Source organism: Penicillium soppii (assembly GCF_028829465.1).
Source record: "Penicillium soppii strain IBT 18220 chromosome Unknown utg000004l, whole genome shotgun sequence".
NCBI classification, from domain to species: Eukaryota; Fungi; Ascomycota; class Eurotiomycetes; order Eurotiales; family Aspergillaceae; genus Penicillium; species Penicillium soppii.
Window position 1 is genome coordinate 2,810,813 of NW_026643234.1, and position 20,853 is coordinate 2,831,665.

Sequence of the window (20,853 nt, forward strand, 5' to 3'; positions counted from 1 at the left end):
ATACGAGATCTCAAATTCCCAAAGTCTCGAGGTATGTGAAGCTAGAAGTTCAAAAAGGGCAACTGTGTGGAGGGGCTGCAAAGGGAATTGATTTGGTTATCGATAAACATCACATGACCGTTGCCCTGGCAATAGTCACGTGGCACTGTACTTCGCACCTCATTGATTCCAATGACGTCGACCTGACAGCATTGTCAAATATCCAATAACATTGTCAAGATTGAAACAACGTTCAGATTTACTACACAGCAATAACAACCCGGCAATTGGGATATTTGTAGCTGTCGCTGCGGATCTCTGATCTATCAAGATTGGGCCAAATCCTCGACCCACTTCAATTGAAGGAAAAACACTAGATATCATACACTGCACATCCAGTACTATGTGCTGCGAATCACCCGAGTCGCCGGCACGCAAAGAATCAGGACCAAAAGCAACTCACAAACGGAACATCAGCAATGGCACGTCTGAACTTTCGCCAAGACGATCCAAACGCCAGAAGTCAACCGCAAATCTGAAGGAACAATCTGACTCAGAAGTTGAAGACTTTGAAACTGAAGATACTGCTCCTGTGTCTAAAGAAGAGGAAGAGGATAAGCCAATTCCCACGAATACTGCCGAAAAGAAGAAAGTCCCGATTAAAAAGGAGCCCAAGGACGGCGCCCAACCCAGGAAGGCCAGAAAGTCCAAGAAGGACCAGGAGGCCGAAATGATCCCTTTGGCACCGCGGACTAAGGGCTTGCGCATGTTTGTCGGCGCTCACGTTAGTGCTGCTAAAGGTCAGTGCCTTCCAATCAGCCCTCGGCCAGCAATAGCTCAATTCTTATCAAACAGGTGTCTTCAACTCTATACACAACAGCGAACAGATTGGGTGAGCTTGAGTATTTCTCGATCAATTACATCTAGCGTTGTTGCTAATACTAAAATAGAGGAAATGCATTTGCTCTGTTCTTAAAGTCGCAGCGGAAATGGGACAATCCGGCTCTTCAAGACGAGCACCGAGATCAGTTCCTTAAACTATGCGCAGAAAAGGGCTACGATGCATCCAAGTAACTGCTTCTGATATGTCCGACCTGAACATCTTACTTACTTTTACATTAGACACATTCTCCCTCATGGCTCATACCTTGTCAACTTGGCTCAAAGCGACAAGGCTAAGTCCAAGCAAGCATACACCTCTTTCTTAGATGATCTCCGTCGTTGTGAAGCCCTGGGAATCAAACTCTACAACTTCCAGTATGTAGATCGTTCCCAACATTGAAATTGATACTAAACCCCCTCAGCCCAGGAAGTACCAACCAAACCCCATTGCCAGAAGCGCTCTCTCGGCTCGCAGAAATGCTTACCCAAGCCATCACCGAAACCAAAACCGTCATACCGGTTCTAGAGACAATGTGCGGCCATGGAAATTCAATCGGAGGCGCACTCTCCGAGTTCCGGGATCTCCTAGCTCTCATCCCAGAAGAACACCACTCCCGAATCGGCATCTGCGTCGATACCTGTCACAGCTTCGCAGCAGGATACGACCTAACTTCGCCAGCAGGATTCAAAGCCTTCCTTGATGAGTTCGACGAATTAATTGGAATCAAGTTCCTGCGAGCCCTGCATCTGAACGACTCTAAAGCGCCGCGCGGAAGTAAGCGTGATCTACATGCTAATATCGGCACGGGATTCCTGGGTCTGCGCGCGTTCCATAATGTCATGAACGAGCCTCGCTTCGAGGATCTGCCTATGGTGCTTGAGACGCCTATTGATCGGGTTCCGGGCAAGGATGATGCTGAGGGCAGTGATAGCGAGACTGCGAAAAAGCCAAAGAAGGGCCCCAAGGCTGGAGCTGCGGCTGTCCCTAACCCTGGTGTTTGGGCCCGTGAGATCAAGCTGCTCGAGTCTTTGATTGGAATGGATGCCGAGGGAGAGGAGTTCAAAGCTCTTGAGGCTCAATTGTCGGAAGAGGGTCGTGCTGAGCGTGAGAGACTTCAAGATCAGTATGAGAGGAAGATGGAGGCAGATGAGAAGAAGAAGGCTAAGGGAGCAGCGAAGCCGAAGGGTCAGAAGAGTCTTAAGGATATGATGACCCCTGCGAAGAAGGAGTAGATCCAGAAAATTACACTCTGCTCTATGTATGTAACAACAAGTACCCTATCAGAATTAGGATTCTCTTTTTACATCTCTTTTCAAACTCCTTTTAAGAGTACCTAGCTATCCACGGTCTATTTTACGTAGAAACAGCACAAAGAGGGACGGACTCAAATAGAATTTACTCAGGGACTTAGTTTAATTATTATATTCTATAACTAGCCTTTATTGTAATAGGTTTATTGTTGTTGTTGATTTACTTTATTGATTGCATTGTTCTGATTACTTCGAAAAAGTACTACTGCACCCGAAGGCCGGTGTAATGTGAGTAGAGGAAATTCAATTGATGGTATAGTGGTATCAATTAAGCCAAAAGCTAAAGAGCTCCTTGATGCAAAAAAAGTTGTACTCTGGTCATTCCAGAATATGACCAATCCGTAACTGTAAGTAGACATGTGATTCCAATGAGCATGCCACTTTCTTCGAGTAGGTCACAGACCCGTCAACATCGAAGATGCACAGGTATACAAAACCATCACATGTACAATGTAAGGTGAAAGTAAGAGAGGTGAAAATGAACGTGATATGCTGGTGTTAAGTATGATATTGGGACCGAACAGGTGAAAGGGACGAGCTCGACTGCACGCCCGGTGATACTTCACGACCAGGGGCATGGAGATGAGGAAATCCAGCCTCAGCCATTGTTGTGATAGTTGGTGGTGCGGACTTTAGAAGAGAAGGTGGCCCATCGTCTTCTGGGATGGTAGTGGAGACCGAGAGACCGCCTCTGACACCGCTGGCACGAACTCGGAATGAACGCCGTTGGTCGCCAGCTGGCAAGATTTCGTCATTGAAATGGCCGCCCGGTGCGGGGCTGACGATGCTCGAGTCTTGATGTGCAACACGGCTATAGTCTCCCGGTTCACCACCGCTGTCGCCCTCGCCTTCCGTGTCAGTCATAGGACTCGACTCGCGACTCCAATCGTCTTCCTGAGGCTCGGTTTGCATTCCTGCAATTTTCATATAGTTGTATGCTGCGATACTGCTGATCGTGACAACTAGACCGGTCAAGTTGACCGCTGTGAGCTTATCGTGGAAGATAATGCCCGCTGCACTGATTGTCACTACCTCCTTGAATATGCCGCAGATACTCAATGTGACAACCGAGGAACGCTTCAGAAGCGCAAACTCAGAAGAAATCATGCAGAATGCAAGAACTCCAGGGAAGATTAGGAGGAAAGACCCTAGTAGGTCACCATGCTTGCTGGAAAGTGCAAGGTAACCCTGGTAGATTTCGCGGGGGCCCTCCACGGAGAGCGCAATGATAATAAGAGAACAGAACATGACTGGAGTAAGAAGGAAAAGGGTTGAGAAGGGATTGGAAGTAGCCGGGTGGCGGAGTAAGAGAATCTGTGTCAAGCCCCAACGGAAGCCCGAGAAGAATGCAGACGCAATGACCAGTGTGAAACCAAGCGCGTTGAAAGCAGCCTCTCCAGCAACCATCATCACCACGCCTATTGTCATTGTGGCGATGATTATGATCAATTTCATGGAGGGCGATTCAAGGCGGAAAAGGAACGCGAATAGCAAAACAAAGGCCAGAGCGGATGATTTGCACATGGTTAGGAATGTAAGAGAGATAAACTTGAGGGACATGTTTCCAAGGCCAACATCAAGCGAGGTTGCTGCACCACACGGGACAAGGCGAGTGAAGTAGAAGAGTTTGGATATGAGAGGTTGTGGCTCTTCAGGGCCATCGATGGGAGACGTGGTCGCAGACCCGGTCGGTTGCCGCGGACGAAGCGATGGAAATATCCAAAGTATTATAGTGGCGAGAGTAAATTGTACAGCCATGTGCAAGCTCGTTGTGAAAAGAGGGAAAGGAAAGACGACATCGTCCTCGGAGAACATCCACTTGTTATACTGCAAATACGAGAATCGAATTGGGTTAGATTTCTTTCCATGATATTCGAGAATTCCATTTCTGAGAACGGGAAGCAACTCACTATTGAAATGGACAAGGAAAAGAGATACCACATCATGATCAGCCCGCCATTAATGAGCAACTTCTTGACGACATTGCGATCCGAGAGAATCTCGCGAATGTTTCCTTGGCCCTTCACATCCGCAATTCGAGCATCCAATTTGCGGCGTTGTCTTCGCCTTCGACGTCGCTGACGTCTTTGGCTTGCTGTGAGTCCTGTTTCTTCATCATATTGGTCATCATCTGAGCTCATGGGATCCAGCTCCAGGCTCTCTGTAGCGGAAATCTCAGAGGCATCAGCATCCTCTGCAGTTAAAGGTTCTTGCTCTTCGCGCTTATTTCCTCCATCTGCATGCGACCATAAACCATCGTCTCTTCGCTCTGTGGAGACCGCTTGTGATCGCCCTGCCCCGGCGAGCATGGAGCTGCGCCGACGGTGGTGACTGCCGGCGGAAGGCCCCATTTTGGGGGATAGGGACAGTTTAATTCGAATTTAAGGGAGCGGTAAAAACGAGATATGACTGCCCCATGTGAGCTGAGTAAGTGGAAGGGGAAAAATGTGTGTCACACGACAGTTTGCCAAAGCTAAAGTCCGAATTGTCGAGAGGAGAGTCGAGGTCGGAGAATGCTGACAAAGATTTGATAAAGGGAGGGGAAACGAGTGTAAGAGAAACTTGATTATCAAATAATCATTCAAGTTATTTGATTCGGAAAAGAGAAAACAAATGGAAGAAAAGAAACAAGGAAAATGAGTCCATGAGAATCAAGATTGGCCAGAATGGTGAATTTCTCCTGAGCAACAAATCGACTCCATCGGTGTCCTCTTACTGGTTCCACCGATCTTTTCTTCACTCCACTGTCCGGTCGATCCGGGGTCATAAAGGAACATAAAGAAGTTGAATAAGTCGAGAACAATTTTGTGAATTCTCTTTTTGCCCTTTTCTGGTTCCTGATTCAATTGGCGGATTGATACCTCCGATTCTGATGCTCGGGTACTATACGTTCAAGGCAATTCTTGGGTTATAGCCATGTTAAAAGCCCTGGAGGAAACCCTCGGTGAAATGAGGTGGCGTATGACTTGAAAGCAACCATTTCAGCTTGAATCCTGATGGTGAAAGTGAAAATACCGAATTTGAATGAATAAGCTTCTCTAAAGCACTATGAACTGATCAGTGGTCCCTGGTCGATCTCATTAGGCTTAACTCCCATGAGGAAAATGTCCTAACCCATCTGGCATAGCCATGACCTCAGACTGAACCAGTATCATCATCATGTCGTGGTTTCTCCCATAAGTTCCGAATCGAATATATGTTGGACAATACGGATGCTGGGTTTCAAAGGACATTGCGTTTGTTCGTTTGTCTTCAACCTCTTTTCCCTTCCCATTTTCTTCCGATTGGTGCTGCGGAAGAATATTGGATTATCTTCAAGCTCATCAGTATCCCTGATAAGCATTGGATCAATTATTCATTGTTCATCCTCACTGCCGTCATGACCGAACTCGCGTACAATGCCATTGAGGACTATGGCTTGATCGGGGATATGCACACATGTGCCCTGGTCAGCAAGGCCGGTAGTTTGGACTATATGTGCTGGCCAGTCTTCGACTCTCCTACCGTATTCTGCCGCCTGCTGGACGAAAGGAAAGGGGGTTACTTCTCCGTGGCCCCCTACAAGACGGTCGTCGACGCCCACAGCAAGCAGCGATATCTTCCTTACTCAAATCTACTCGAGACTCGATGGACCAACGAAGATGGGGTCGTGACGATGCTGGACTACTTCCCGGTCACCCCCAAAAAAGCCCCCCAGTCGGCCCGTATTTTGTCGGGATATTGTCCCTGCAATGAACCCGGAATCAACCGCTTCAAGTCGGGACTGCAACACTCGGGCGTGATCAGAAAGTTGGAATGCAGCCGTGGGTCGATGGAATTGGAGGTGGAGTTGTTCCCAGCATTTAATTATGCGCGAGACTCGCACAACACCCGTGCCAAGTTGGAAAACGACATGCAAAAGCACCAACTTCAGACCGTTCATTTTGAGAGCGAGACAGAACGGTTGCAGCTTGAGATCTTTGCCGACTCACGGGAGCCAGACAAGCTTGGTTTCCCCTCGGCAGCTTTGAAATTGGAAGAGCGTTCGGGGTTGAAAGGCCGCGGTTTATTTGCCCGGCTCCGTCTGTCGGCGGGCCAGACCGTTCATCTGGTGTTGCACAGTCCCGAGAAGTCTGTTCCCAGCTCGGCCACAATGGCTGCCTACCTGTGGAAGATGGAGGAAGAAACCTCGGACTACTGGACCAACTGGACCCGCAAGTGTGCCTTCCGTGGTCATTACCGGGAGACAGTCGAGCGCAGCCTGCTCATTCTCAAACTGTTGACTTACAAGCCAACCGGTGCCATTGTCGCGGCACCGACCTTCTCTCTCCCCGAAAATGTGGGTGGCTCCAGGAATTGGGATTATCGGTACTCCTGGGTGCGTGACACAGCCTTCACGCTGTATGTCTTTTTGAAAATGGGCTACAGTGAAGAAGCGGAAGCGTACGTCAACTTTATCTTCGATCGGATCTTCCCGCATGCTGCCCTAGACCTTGATCCCAACAGCAAGAGACCCTTTCTTCCCCTGATGTTCACCATTCGGGGTGAGTACGATATTCCCGAGGTGGAACTTGATCATCTCGATGGATACAAAGGCAGCAAGCCTGTTCGCGTGGGTAACGCGGCCGTTTTCCACACGCAGCTGGACATTTACGGCGAATTGTTGGACAGTATTTACCTGTACAACAAACACGGCAACCCTATCACCTACGACCAATGGAACTCCATCCGACGCATGGTGAACTATGTTGTTAGCGTCCGAAACCAGAAAGATATGTCCATCTGGGAATCTCGTGGCCAGATCCAAAACTTTATCTATTCGAAGATCATGATGTGGGTTGCCTTGGATCGTGGAATTCGTCTTGCCGAGAAACGTGCTAGTCTACCGTGCCCAGATCGCTTCGATTGGATTAGAGTTCGTGATGATATGTACGACGAAATCATGACCAAGGGTTACAATGAAGAGCGCGGTCATTTCTGTCAGAGCTACGAGAGTCGCGACGTTCTGGATGCTTCTATCTTGATTGCTCCTCTAGTCTTCTTTGTTGCACCTAATGACCCACGATTTATTAGTACGCTTAAGAAGATCCTAGAAAGTCCCGAGAAGGAGGGTCTGTCTAGTGCTAAGATGGTGTTCCGTTACGATCACCTGCGGGCCAATGATGGTAAGTTCTCTTTTGTGCTTTTAGAAAATGGCTATTTGGAATATCACAAAATGGATGCTAAAGTAAATGTTACACAGGTGTGGGAGGAGGCGAAGGCGCCTTCATCATGGTAACCTTCTGGCTTGTTGAAGCTATGGCTCGTGTAGGGGCTATGAAAATATGACACCATTTTGATATCTGCTGACATTTTTGAAAATAGGCTGCTAAATATGATGTGCCAATTCCGAACATCTGGAAACTTGCACTTTCGCACTTTGACAACATCTTGTCCTACTCGAATCACCTGGGCATGTTCTCTGAAGAAGTGGCCATTTCTGGTGAACAGATGGGCAACAGCCCACAGGCATTCAGTCATTTGGCCTGTATTAGTGCTGCAATTAATCTGGAGCGACTTGGACGAGAAAGCGATTAAACCATTTACATACCTAGGAGGTATAATTGAGGTGGTTACAGACTGACTAAGAGATTTGTTTCAAGATTCTTTTTGTGAAATTCCATGTGTTTTGACAGCTATAGATCAACATATAATAACAGTTTCTTTGTTTTGTTGTCTATAGAGTCGACATGCCGCTTCTTATAGTTGGCTAGGAGTACAATATCATCACAATGTTGACAAAGTGATGTCTAACTTAAAGGAAAACAACCTTACTAATGACATTTAGAGTATAACTACATAGAGAAATTGCTCCATATCTTCACCATTCAAACAATATCCACTATTAATCAGCTAGATGCTCACTGCTAACAAAAATACAAGTACTCGTACAACGAAAACCGTTACGTAATATAAGCTCACCCGACTACCCCAGATTCACTTGTTCCATTACGATCACTGCTCTTTGTCCAAAACAAACACATTCAAGGAAATTCAAGCTTTTGTCCAGCTCCCAGCTGGAGATGTTCTTCATTACTCACATATCGTGCTATAGTATCGTCTTGAGCTCATAGGGAGTCTCTATGGCGGCCGCCAGCCTGGATTGGGTTGATAAGCCAAGCGCTGATCTAACGATGTCGTCGGATGAGGAGGGCTTTGCTTCCAGCCAGAGCACTGCCTCCGTTGAGCTTGAAGTTAATGCCAAACAGAATCTCACACTGGCATTGGAGAAGTTACACCTGGAGCAAGAGGGCTTGAACCAAGCTTCCATGCAGGAGGTGACCCCATTAACTTCCCGCACTGTCGCCGGTCCCCATCAAACTCCACCAGAGCCTGAAATACCAAAGCCACTACAGCTACTGGACCTTCCCTTGGATGTTTTAAAGGAAATTATCAAAGAGGTAACACAAGCTTGCCTCGCAGGTTATGAGGATTTAGCTTACGATTTTGATATAGGTAACGCATACAAATGATCTGACTTCGCTCGCCCTCACTTGCTCTACCCTGCATTCCCTAGCCATTCCACACATGTACTCGCGCTTCGATATCGTCTGGCCCGAGTCTCTGAATCCACCTACAGATGATTACTCCGGGGTGGATGCGCTGTCTTATGGTTTGTCTACACTGGTTATGGGCGAGGATGTATTCAATCGACTACCACTGCCTGAGAATGATTGGACCCCAAAAGGCTGTGAGACATGCGGCTGTGATAAACACCATCATAGACCGGAGTCGGAGTCGGAGGTGGAGGACAGCGGAGCTAGATTCCGGTCGCGCAGAGGCAATCATTATGCCCAATTCACTCGCACATTTTCTATTGGAAATGGCCCTCTGAGCTGGGTACAAGAGTATTCGGTAACCAAAGAAGTCGGTAAAATGCTAGGGACGTTGGTCGCTTTGGCAGTTGCACGGATGGTAAATCTCGAAGCCTTTATTTGGGACATGCCAACCGGAGTGGTTCGTGAGATCTGGCTGGCCCTTGCATCGCTGGCAGACCGACCTGGACATGATTGTCGCTTGGAGCGAATCTGGGTGCGCTGGCACGACAATTCAGAGAATGCTCTACGCAGCTCGTCGGCCGCAGCAACCAGGCTCTTCCAGAAATACAAACATGTCGAACACCCTTCACTGTCTGTATTGCCTCCACTTAAGAGTGTGGCTGTTCTTGACATAGATGAACCTGCGTATGTGGAGGAGCTCGCAATTCTCATTGAGCGATCGCGTCGCCGTTTGACGGAACTTCGAATCGGCATTGCGGAAAAGGCGCACCTGAAGCCTTGGTTGCTTTGTGAGAAGGATTCCGACGGCACGTCAAGTTGGCCTAGGGCTAATGGTCTACTTGGAATCTTGGCACGACAGCAACCGTCGAATATGCAGGATGATGCTGCATATCCCTCCGACGGCAAGTCGAAAACACCACAGGGTTTGACCAACGTCGCTCATAAGTCCTCGGCTGCTACTGAGACCGAAGAAATGCCTTCCAATGATGATCAATATCATCAGAGTGTTACCAAGGATAGAAAGCCTTCGCCAAGCTCTGGTTTGTCAAATCGGAGTGACCGCTCACCTGTACCTTCCTGTAAATCTGACTGTGAGATGCTCAATCTCAAAATCCTTGAGCTAGAACGCGTTCCTCTCTCCGTTCCAACCCTTTTGCCAGCTGTTGATTGGACTGGCCTAACAACCCTTACCATTATGCGATGCGAAGATCACGAAAAGCTATGGAAAGCTCTTCGTCGCAAATATGCCCCTCCTGTTATACCGGCAAAGCGCTCCCTCGCAGACCGTCGAGAGAGCGCCAGTATGTCTGAATACACGCTAAACTTGAAACATATCCGTACGGACACTGTCTCGCCTTACCTGATGCTCTTTATTAAGGATGCGTTGGCTCCAAATACTCTGGAGAGTATCTTTCTACACGAAGCGCCAGGCCACGAATCTTCTGTGCAGATTGATGCCATCTACCGTCACATCCTGCGGAAGCATCGGCAGAGTCTTCGCAAAGTCTTGGTAGATGCTACAAGTCATTCTAGTCCTCGATCGCATAAGTGGATGTTCAATCACGAGATGATATCATTCGTCACGAGTGGAAAGATGCCGCAACTCAAGGAGCTGGGAATGGCAATGCATTATCGCGATTGGGTAAGAAAACCATCAGCAACATGATTTAGACTGAACGCTAATGATAATCCCGCAGCATTTCTTCCTCCAGAGACTACCTAGTATGCCCCAGCTTCGAGCCCTGTACCTCCCAAACATTCACCACACCGTCCATCGTGATCTCAAGGAGCTCGCTTTACAAGTGTTAGACATAGTCAGCATCCGCCCCGAGCTCAAAATCGCCTATATCGGTCTCCACACGAAATGCTATCAGATTCTTGAAGCAAGACACGACGACAACCCGCTAGACTTCGATGACAACCCCACAACAGACCATTCCCCACCCCACAGTGACGACGAAGACGATGGCTGGGTCAATCAACCCCACAATCATGATTCCGACGATGAATCCGTCCATGGAGATGCAGGGGCCGCAGACACCGAGCTCCTTTCTAGTGATCCGGACGACTATGACACCGAACCGGAAGAAGAGCAGGGTGCTTCGCGGATTCGGTACAGACTGCAGGAGATTCTATATTACGACGAAAAGGTGTCCATTTTCAAGGCGCGACACGGTGTTTTGTGAGGGTGCATGTTACTTTTGGTGTCCATCTGGACCATTTTCGGCGTTTGGGAATAACTTATGAGATACCATGGTTAGTATTTGCTGCTAATGACACTTTTGATGATTCGATGGCTGTAGACCCAGTAATTTCATATCGTATTCCAACACTTGCATACATCTAGAAAGTGACAAATTGTCAATATCGCTATGTTGTGTTGTAGACACTGAAAATTTAATCGCGTGCCAGTCAGCGCAAGATCAAGAGTGTTGAATAAATACGCTTAGCCACTGTCTGTACCGCATCTATAGAACACAATTATGAACTATTGTTCTCCTTCCTGATCCGGTAACTCTTCACGTGCTGCGTGTAATATATATACTCCCCCGTGTCCTCCTCTTCCTTACATCGCGTTCTTCCTCACAACTCGACTTATTCTCTTTCAAACTTATTCTTCTCTTTCTGTCTGTTTCACCGAAGCATCTCATTTATTGGCTCAAGGTTCGTCACTGGTATAAGAGTGGTGGATGCCACCATTAAGAGTTGCACATTTTCGAAGTTTGATGACTGCAATTGTACCTGCCTTTGTATATAAACACATTAACGAGACGTCAATAGACAACCTAAGTATCGATGTTGTAACCTGAATTTTTGTAGATATGTAGCGTGATTACGCTGTTGTCAGCCTACTCCTGCTGCAACTCAACAATAACGGCTTCACTAGAGTCCACTTCAAGTCGTACAGCTCCCTTCAACACTTTCAAAACCTCAGTATCATCTTTCCCAGTCCGCCCGAGTCTCCCATCTGTATAGTTCCAACTAAATCCACCCCACGTAATCCCAGTATCAGCACTCGCTCCCGGACCAACAAGCCTCTTGATCTCGGCAGATTTCACACGATGCGAGACATCAAGCGCAAACTTCTGTGAAGGTCTCGCGTATTTCGTTGTCGAATTCCACCCATCCAAATTAACAACCAGATATCTAGCAAGAACACCCGACTCGTAAATCGCATATGCGGACAAATCATCTCGCTCGAGATCCAAAGCTTTTACCTGAACGATTGGGTGCCGACCAATAGCTTCCGCTGCGACGAGTTGGCCATATAGCGGGGCCCGGACTTGCGGTGCTAGGCCGTTGTGTTCAACTGGTGTCCAGCCCGCATAGCCGAACGTTGTTCCTTGGATTAGATTGAAGCGGGTGATGTTCTGTTGAGGCGGATTGTTAGCTTTTTGGAATGTGCTGGTATGTGCGTTTGTGCTTACCACACTCATCCCATAGAGAAGGTAGTCGATCAACCAGAGAGAGCTTCCGAAGACGCCTTCTATCTGGCTCATGTTCAGATTTACGTAGTCGCTGTTTGTTTCGCCGAGAAGGAATGTGATGTTTGGGTTGTAGCTGTGAATCAGGGTCATGTCTTCGATGTACTGGGACAAGTTTCCGGTAACTGCAGTGTGGTTCATGAAAGATTCTAGATGAGTTAGTGTGTCATTCTTTTCAGAGACGTGCGGCTGTTCTAACCTTGGAGTCGGACCCAAGCTTGATTGCCGGAGGCGTATCTATATTTTGTTTTAGTGGCTTGTAAAAAAACATGAAAAGAAGTCATACTGATGCCACGACACCGATTTAACATGTCCATCCATGTCAATCCCATCTTTGAATGCTTGTGCTCTAGTTCTCGTTAGACCAAAAGGGAAAAGGAATGAATTAGTTGGGACCAAACTCACGTAGAGAAGCCATTGAGATTGAAGACAAATGTCAAAGCTTGGAACAACGTCCAGTCATTCAAACCGTATCTATTTCCATGCAGTACTTCCGTAGAGATAGCATCCGCAAAAGATCTCCATTCCTTGACATAATCTGCCACCGTATAATCCAGTGGCCTCACATCTCCCGGATAAAGATCAGGCTCATTTCCAATCTCAAAGGCATAGAGATTTCCCCGAATATGGCTTATCGCTGCTCGGGCTTCAGCAAGAGCATTTTCCAAGGCATTGCTTTTGTTATTGGCGAGATTCACTTGGAAGGTCCATGGTGTGCTGGGGAAATTTTCGAATCCTTCGAAGAAGACAGGTCCTAGGGAGACTTCGAGGGGAATACCATTGTCTGATTCGGCCGAGAGAACTATAGAGCTGCTCTGGGAGGTGTTCAAAATGGCGCGGTCTCTGAAAGTCACTTTGGTTAGTGCAGTTTCATATGGCATCTGGTAGGTTCATGTTACGCCGAAGTTCCGCCAACTCGAATATGTGGGTACGCTCCCGTTTTCTCATGTAGAAGATTGATGATATCTTGTGAGAAATGGTTTGGGCAACTCTTATTGCCTATCAAAACAGTGTAAGCACAGCGTATATCTGCCAAAATAGCATTGAATCGTACCTGCATAGTCCGCAAAGAAATGGACGGGCCACGAGAACGAGGCGAATGCATGATCAACTGGCTGAGAAGCACCGTGTGGTAAGTCTGTAGAAGCTTTGAGCTCGATTAAGTGCCCTGTTGCACCCAGCGAGTAGCAAAATGCCAATAACTTGACCAAAGACAGAGTATACATTGTATGTAAAGCTTATGATTATAGTCGACAAACTGGTAGCTTCCTGTGAGCAATCTCTCTATAGCTGACGAACTTCAATTTATATCAACATACTTACCCCGGATTTCGACCCATATTTCTCCAGAGTGGTGCAATATGTCATCATAATCTAGGTTCTCGTAACGATAAATCGGCTTTCACGGATCTCGGGTCGGATCTCGGCCACGAAGTAATTACTTTGAAGACTCAATCTGTTTGATGAGTAATTATCTAATATAGACCTTGAGACTCTGAGTAAATCATGAAAACGTAAGATGTCATTGTTCACGCTAAAAAGAAGGGTGGTACAAAATGGGTATTTAAGAGCGGAGCTCAATTGATATACAATGTTGTATGATGCAATCGCCAAGTCTTTCACGCAAACTCGCGATGAGCAGTCTCATACTGGGCTTGAATGAGCTGGGCTTCAATTGCAGCCCTCTTCTCTTTCTCTGCTTCGCTAGAGTTGTCCTTGAAAACGTGGTCCATTTGTTCGAGAGTTCGACCCTTGGTTTCGGGTACGAAGAAGTATGTCCAGACTCCGGCGAGCACACAGAAGATGGCGAAGAAAACATAGGCTCCGTAGCCGGTATCTTGGACGAGGGGTGGAGTGATGAGGCCCTATTGGCACATGAGTAATTCAGACGTTGAATGACAGGCAATGGGGACTCACGATGATGAAGTTATTGAGCCAGTTGGAGCAGGTCGACAGAGCGACACCCTTGGCACGAAGGGAAGACGGGAAAATTTCTGCGTCTGTTAGCAGCCTATACTTGGTTTTAGAGGGAAAATCACATACCAGATGGCAAGGCCCATGGAATAGGACCCCAGGAAGCTCCAAATGAAAGCATGTAAAACAACAAGAATGCCACACTAGTCCAACCCTCTGCTTTGTGTGACGGCCAATCCGAGGAGAATAGGCCGACCAAAATGGCAATGATAATGTGCGAGAGGGCCATTAAAGCTGCGCCCCAGATCAAAAGCTTGCGACGACCGACAACATCCATTGTCCAGATACTAGTGGTGACACCCACCAATTGCACGACGTTGAGAACACCAGACATGATGAGCTGCATGCTATAGTCGAGACCCATGGTCCCGAACAGGGTAGGCGAGTAGTAAATCAGGGCATTGATACCAACGAACTAGGCACTCAGTTAGCCAATGTTCATAGCTGCAATGTATAGAATCATGGAGATGACCTACTTGTTGGAAGAAACCCAATCCTACACCAATGTGAGTGCGACGCCAGCAGCCCTTTTTAAAGCAATCGGCCCAAGAGGAAATTTCAAGCAAAATGGCGTTCTTGTTACCGCCTCCCTGCAATTCCGGGTGCTTTTCTTTGTTCATCTCCTGGTGGAAGCGCACCTCAGCCTGAATGTCCAAAAATTCCTGGCGAATGCGTCTGTCGGATGTTGGCAGAGAACGAAGTCTAGCCAGACTTTCTAGTGCTTCATCATTGCGGCCCTTTGAAGCCAGCCAGCGAGGCGAGAAAGGAAGAGCGTAAACACCTGCGGCAAGAATGAAACCCGGGATCATCTGCAGCAAGAAAGGGAGACGCCAGGCCCATTCGCCGACCATGTATTGTGTACCATAGGTAATCCAGAAAGCGATCACGATTCCGAGGACAATACACCATTCTTCAAGGACCAAGAGGGTACCACGGCATTCAGGGGGACCTAAAAAGAGAAAACAATGAGCATTTAGGTTTTAGGGGGATGAAAAGGATATAAAGGTTGAACATACTAATTTCGGAGATGTACAATGGTGCAACCATAGACAACATGCCAATTCCAACACCACCAATCAACCGAGCCACCACCAGCATGGGGTACCCAACGGCAGCAGTCTGAAGCACAGAGCCAACAGTAAAGATAATAACAGCGACGATAATCGAATACCGTCGGGAGATCTTATCAGCGATCCAACCCTGATTCAAAGCACCGACTAAAGCCCCCAGCTCAATCATAGCAGTCAACAATCCTTTCGCAAAGCCCGAGCCGGGGTTACCCTCATCAATGCGCGGAAACTCAAGCAAGAATTGATCCATGACCAGAATGACTGACACGACACCCTGGTCATAACCGAAGAGTAAACCACCTAGTGTCGAGCAGGCGGCACATAGAAGAACAAAAGGGTTGGCTAATAGTCCCTTGAGACCGGGGGGGCCATATGGTTCCCGGTCTGAGGCAATGTTATCGGCATGATGAGAGAAGCCTGTTACCACGGGATCCTGGGATACTTGTTTTGTGACGGGGAAATCATCGGCCATCTTGAAGACAGTTATACACCGATGATGAGTCTGAAAACTCAATTATATAATATAAATAAAGCTGAAGAAGATAGATGATTCTGCTCCGGAGGCACCCCGTGGATACTTATACCCCGATCTCACACCTAAATAGGGTATAGATAGTAGACAAGGTTCCGCAAACCGGTATAGAAAGTTTCCGGTAGGCAAAACGCTCTAGCAAAGGCCGAACCAAGTCGGGGTAGATAATGGTGTATACGGTTGGACCCGTACTAGAGCGGGTTGCCGCGGTCAATATGGGGGAAGATCGGCGCTATTCTTTGAGTTGAAATGTGGAGGAACATAATAAGACGTCTTCTATTGGCGGCTATTGACTACTTTGGGAAACATCTTTCTCTTTCTCTTTCTCTTCTCTTTCTCTTTTGTACATTGGTAGATTACTGTTATATACTCGGGTATACTTGGGCTGTTAAGAGTGAGGCCTTTCGATTCAACCCTAACCCTTTTATAATCAAAATCGAGGAAGCGTTCTTATACTGAACTAATCCCTGTAAAGCTCTAGGCCCGCTTTATTTTCCCCGGCCTCTCCAGGTTTCGGCGAAAAAACCCCCTCAATAACATTCGGTCTTACACCGAGCCTACCTTTGGCTGACCCACTTCTAGCCAGACGTTGATTGAGGATATTATATTCCGTTCTGAGAAGTAACTTATCTTACAGTGATTCCCTACCTAGGTAGGTGTAAACCCCAAGTTGACTATCCAATGTAGATGTACTTATACTTCGTCTCTCTACATGCCTACATATATATATATTGAATGTTCAAAGTACAAGTCAATTACCATGAGGCATTAGCCCTATAATCACTCGGTAAAGCACTGTTCCGCCATGACGAATGTTGCCAAGGTCAAAAGGTCATCATATAGGTTTAGAACTCCATCACTTGGCTGCATCGGGTCGTCATACTCGGGAACCCCAGTGACTTTAGGCGCCAACCTATCCCGTGATACGTTAATGCTTAGTATTGACCTATGCTCGTGAACATGATCCCTTCATATGACTGAATTAATAATAGGAACCAAATAGTAGGTAATAACATCCTCATTCCCCACGGGATAGAAACCACTCGAAGGAAATAAACCGCCCTTCCCCCTTTAATATCCATTCATTTCTCTCAAATTTCGGAAATCGTTGTCCTTCGATCATTGCGGAATTAAACATTGCGGAGATACTAAGCGGTGACTTGCGGCAACCAGTTTCCTTCGACGGATACCAATTCCCGAATCCTCCCCCCCACGTCACTACCCTTGTCAAACACTCGGACTTCTACATTGTTTTCAAAATGGCTTCCTTTGTAGAGGACCTATGGTCGAGCATCTTTACCCCAGGACCCACACCGACCCTCTTGATCGCAACCAACGTCAGCTTCGCCGCCCTCCAGTTCATTTTCTTCGCCCTACTCCTTGCCACCTATAGCCTCCACTTCGTCGCCTTATCTATCATCAGTGGTGGACTATGGTATTCTATCAACTGGTTCGCCGCAGAGGTGCGACTTGCCCAGCAAGCGCAGGAAATTGAGAAGGAAAAAGAAACAAACACGCGCAGCAAAACACCCGGAGACGGCACCGACAGCGAAACAGAGACTGAAGATGTCAAGTCTAGTGCTGTCACGACTGGGAGCACAAGCGCAACCTCTGGCTTTTTGTCCACCGAGCGGGATTCCAAGAAACGACCCAGCGCTAGTGGTGATGGATCTGGGTATGGGAGCACGGATAGCGAATGGGAGAAGGTTGATGATACCCAGTCTTGAAGGCTTCAAGTATTTACTTGAGGATGAAGGTTTGAGACGTGTGCGATAGTAAAGTGATCTCCAACCTGGGGTTTGGAGCTTTGGAGCTTGGTAGCACACATTCCGAATCCCCGTGCTTTTGTCTGAGCACATCAGACGCGTCGAGATAATGTGTAACAGCCAGTCTTGCACAGTCTCACACCGTCTCTCCGCGTTTGAGTTCCTCGGCTTGAATCTGTTCTCGGTTTATACATACGCATCTTGTCTTTTCTGAGTGATACCCCTCACACGATGTAGATGGTTTGATTTACACTTTGTATTGCGCTTGCAATATACATTCTCATTAGACAACTTTATTTACATGATTCAAATGCAAACAATTTATAATAGCAAAGACCTGATCTTTGATGTCTTTTGCACGCAATGTGGATTTTATGCCGGCGGTGCAAACCCAACAAACGCGTTGTCCCGAATCGCCAAAACATTGACCTCATCAATACATTACACGGGCAGAAGTAGCGCTCAACTCATCTATTAATTTCACAATGTCCGATGTCCCTTGAACAGGATGCTTTCAACCGTTCCCCTCAATGTGGGACGTAGACGCATAGCTGGCTCCGTCTTCTCCCCCGCGTCTCTCGAAGCTCACCCGCTAAAGCCAACGGATTCCCAACCGGGCGACTCCTTCCAATCGACCGATTCAACCTCTACGTTCAAAGCAGAGTCACAGTCCAATTCCTTTGCGACTATTGGAGGATCCGCGGGTTCTCCATCTGCAGACGATGACATCTTAGACCATGCACTTGAAGCGTCCAAAGAATTTCTCTCCGTGCCCAATCTGGGGTTCGATTCCCTTTACGATTACTGCGAAACGGATGGCAGTGAGCTGCTAACGGAATGGAATCGACTCAGCCCGCCGTCGAAGGAGACCGCGGAGGCACTGGAATATCTTGTGCGGACTTCTCCGTGGGCATTGTTTGAATGGCATGGGAATGATATCAGGAGGCATTTCCTGGTTAATTTCCGAGATGGACTGTCTAAGGTGAGGACGCGTGTTGTGTGAACAATTGGCTTATGCTGACTATTATAGCTCTTGGCTTCCCCCGATAAACAAGGTCTCCTCCGGAAAATCGTGGACTGTTTACAGCTCGCGCGTCGAATTTACCTCACGCCTGTCGTGCACTACGTACTTCCTTTGATAGCCACTCCCCACCAAAGCGGGCTCCTCGCTCAACTGCAGCGTGCCTTCCATACTGTCGTATCATACAGTCTTCCGTGGCAGGTCATTGCGCCGCTTCTTGCCAGTGAACTTACGCGAGATGCTGTGGTTATCCTGGGGATTGACACCTTTGACGAAAATTATGAGCTGGATACCATGAGCGTGGATGAAATGGAGGTGGAGCGAACTTACTCCGTTTCGTACAAAGACTGGAGAGAGGAAACAGCCGAGGCGCGTGCACACATGATGGTCGAGGGCGAGGATCGTCGCGTGACCATCGCACGGGATCAACTATTGGCGTTCCTCAATGGCCTACAGCTTGTCGGTCTCGGCGCTGACAAGGCCCAAAAAGTGTTCGCAGAAGTCATGAACATTCTAATGGGAGACTTTATCACTGCCGCATACTCCGGCGAGTGGGAGTCGCCCTCGACTGCACCGCAACACCTGGGCCAATGGATTGAGAACGTATACGCACGCCTCGCGGTACAAGTCCTATCAATAATCCACTCTAATGCTCCCACCACCCAATCCGGGGCCATGGATGTGAGTTTTGGCGATGTAGAAAAATGGCGGGTGATGGGCACTGCTCGACTTGGAATGCTTCGAGTCGGCGAGCTTTTCGATGTCGTCGTTGATTGGCCTGCGAGCAGTGGAGCGGTGGAAGATCTGCGACACTTCGTAACTCAGACCAGGCCACGGGCGTATGTGACGCATTGGTTTTCATTAAATCTACAGCAGCGGCTACTGCATCCTGGAGCTTCTACTGTTGAGATATTGCAGGTCTACATCTCAGTCATTCGAGCTTTCCATCTGTTGGATCCCAATGGTGTCTTGCTGGACCGCATCGCGCGACCGATCCGGCGGTACTTGAGAGATCGTGATGATACCGTCAAGGTCATCGTCAGTGGTCTACTGGCTGACCCCGCGACGGCCGACGACCCGTCTACAAACGACACCTTGGCTGAGTTAGCTTCAGAGCTGACCAGACTCAATCAGCATTCTATGCAGAATAAGAACAGCGAGCTAGACTTTGATGATTTGAACTGGCTGCCCGACCCTGTCGATGCCGCTCCAGACTATCGAAAGTCAAAGAGCGCAGATGTTATCGATAGTTTGGTCAGCTTGTTCGATTCGAAGGAGACATTCGTGAAGGAGATGCAGACACTCCTCGCAGACCGTCTAATTCAAAAACGTCAAAATTACGACCAAGAAACCACAGTCCTCGAGCTCCTCAAGGTCCGCTTCGGCGATGCAGCACTGCAGGCATGCGAAGTAATGCTAAAAGATCTCACGGATTCCAGACGTTTGGACCACACCGTACGCCAGGATCAAATATCATCCGGCGATCTAACGCACGAGGATGCCCAATTGCACGCAAAGATCCTCTCACGCTTCTTTTGGCCCGAATTCCAAGACCAAGAATTCAAGGTCCCCGACGAGATCACCACACTTCAAACACAGTACGCCTCATGCTTCGAAAAAAGGAAAGACTCACGCAAACTCAAGTGGCATAACGCCCTGGGCCAAGTAACCGTCGAACTTGAGCTTGAAAATCACTCTTTCCGAGACGAAGTTACAACCTGGCAAGCAACAGTCATCTACGCCTTCCAATCCGACTCCGACTCCGACTCCGACTCCCCCGCCACAAAAACGATACCGGAGCTCGCCTCCGAACTCGAAATGACCATTCCACTCGTCCGCAGCGCCTGTCTCTTCTGGGTTAGCAAGCGAATCCTCAGCGAAGTGCAGCGAGACACATTCCAAGTCCAGGAAGTTCTCGCAGACGAAGAGCAACACGACTCCGAGTCTGATAGCGAGGACGAAGACACTGCCAATGCGGCGGCGGCGGCGGAAGCTGCAGCCGCAGCTGCTGCGAAGGAGTCTGCTGAAGCGGCTGCTATGGAGAAGATGAATGTCCATTGGCAGTTCATTGTTGGTATGCTCACGAATCAGGGGCCGATGCCTTTGGCGCGCATTGTGATGATGTTGAAAATTGCTGTCCCTGGTGGCTTTCCGTTCAGTAATGAGGAGCTTCGGGAGTTCCTCGGTGGAATGGTTTCGAAGGGGAAGTTGGAGATCGTTAATGGAGGGAATTATAAGATTGTGCATTAGTACTGGCATTACCTAGGTGCATGTGGGTTTGATGACAGGTTGGCGTTTGGAATTTTAGGCGTTAT

The 20,853-nt window shown here is 48.0% G+C and overlaps 7 protein-coding genes across 7 annotated transcripts; 4 read left to right on the forward strand and 3 right to left on the reverse strand.

Annotated features, from left to right (window-relative positions):
* Positions 1-382: 382 nt before the first annotated feature.
* Positions 383-2,094, forward strand: N7529_004455 (DNA-(apurinic or apyrimidinic site) lyase APN1; the record flags this gene model as incomplete). Its single annotated transcript, XM_057239982.1, has 5 exons — positions 383-779; positions 835-871; positions 930-1,049; positions 1,102-1,236; positions 1,284-2,094. 5 exons carry the CDS (start codon positions 383-385, stop codon positions 2,092-2,094), a joined length of 1,500 nt encoding a protein of 499 aa, XP_057099277.1.
* Positions 2,095-2,670: 576 nt separating this feature from the next.
* On the reverse strand, positions 2,671-4,523 carry N7529_004456 (putative nucleotide-sugar transporter; the record flags this gene model as incomplete). The annotated part of the gene is made up of 2 exons (XM_057239983.1): positions 2,671-3,999; positions 4,083-4,523. The coding sequence occupies 2 exons, from the start codon at positions 4,521-4,523 to the stop codon at positions 2,671-2,673; spliced, it is 1,770 nt and encodes a 589-aa protein (XP_057099278.1).
* Positions 4,524-5,551: 1,028 nt separating this feature from the next.
* On the forward strand, positions 5,552-10,876 carry N7529_004457 (glycoside hydrolase family 15 protein; the record flags this gene model as incomplete). The annotated part of the gene is made up of 6 exons (XM_057239984.1): positions 5,552-7,316; positions 7,394-7,458; positions 7,516-7,678; positions 8,269-8,591; positions 8,647-10,332; positions 10,388-10,876. The coding sequence occupies 6 exons, from the start codon at positions 5,552-5,554 to the stop codon at positions 10,874-10,876; spliced, it is 4,491 nt and encodes a 1,496-aa protein (XP_057099279.1).
* A 663-nt stretch (positions 10,877-11,539) lies between these two features.
* Positions 11,540-13,401, reverse strand: N7529_004458 (glycosyl hydrolase family 79 C-terminal domain-containing protein; the record flags this gene model as incomplete). The annotated part of the gene is made up of 7 exons (XM_057239985.1): positions 11,540-12,061; positions 12,119-12,324; positions 12,375-12,412; positions 12,462-12,524; positions 12,581-13,018; positions 13,075-13,174; positions 13,230-13,401. The coding sequence occupies 7 exons, from the start codon at positions 13,399-13,401 to the stop codon at positions 11,540-11,542; spliced, it is 1,539 nt and encodes a 512-aa protein (XP_057099280.1).
* A 393-nt stretch (positions 13,402-13,794) lies between these two features.
* N7529_004459 (General substrate transporter) lies at positions 13,795-15,691 on the reverse strand (the record flags this gene model as incomplete). The annotated part of the gene is made up of 5 exons (XM_057239986.1): positions 13,795-14,040; positions 14,093-14,169; positions 14,219-14,564; positions 14,626-15,098; positions 15,166-15,691. 5 exons carry the CDS (start codon positions 15,689-15,691, stop codon positions 13,795-13,797), a joined length of 1,668 nt encoding a protein of 555 aa, XP_057099281.1.
* Positions 15,692-17,010: 1,319 nt separating this feature from the next.
* On the forward strand, positions 17,011-17,478 carry N7529_004460 (V-type ATPase assembly factor PKR1; the record flags this gene model as incomplete). Its single annotated transcript, XM_057239987.1, has 1 exon — positions 17,011-17,478. One exon carries the CDS (start codon positions 17,011-17,013, stop codon positions 17,476-17,478), a length of 468 nt encoding a protein of 155 aa, XP_057099282.1.
* A 547-nt stretch (positions 17,479-18,025) lies between these two features.
* Positions 18,026-20,788, forward strand: N7529_004461 (anaphase promoting complex subunit 2; the record flags this gene model as incomplete). The annotated part of the gene is made up of 2 exons (XM_057239988.1): positions 18,026-18,499; positions 18,548-20,788. The coding sequence occupies 2 exons, from the start codon at positions 18,026-18,028 to the stop codon at positions 20,786-20,788; spliced, it is 2,715 nt and encodes a 904-aa protein (XP_057099283.1).
* Between the last annotated feature and the right edge of the window lie 65 nt (positions 20,789-20,853).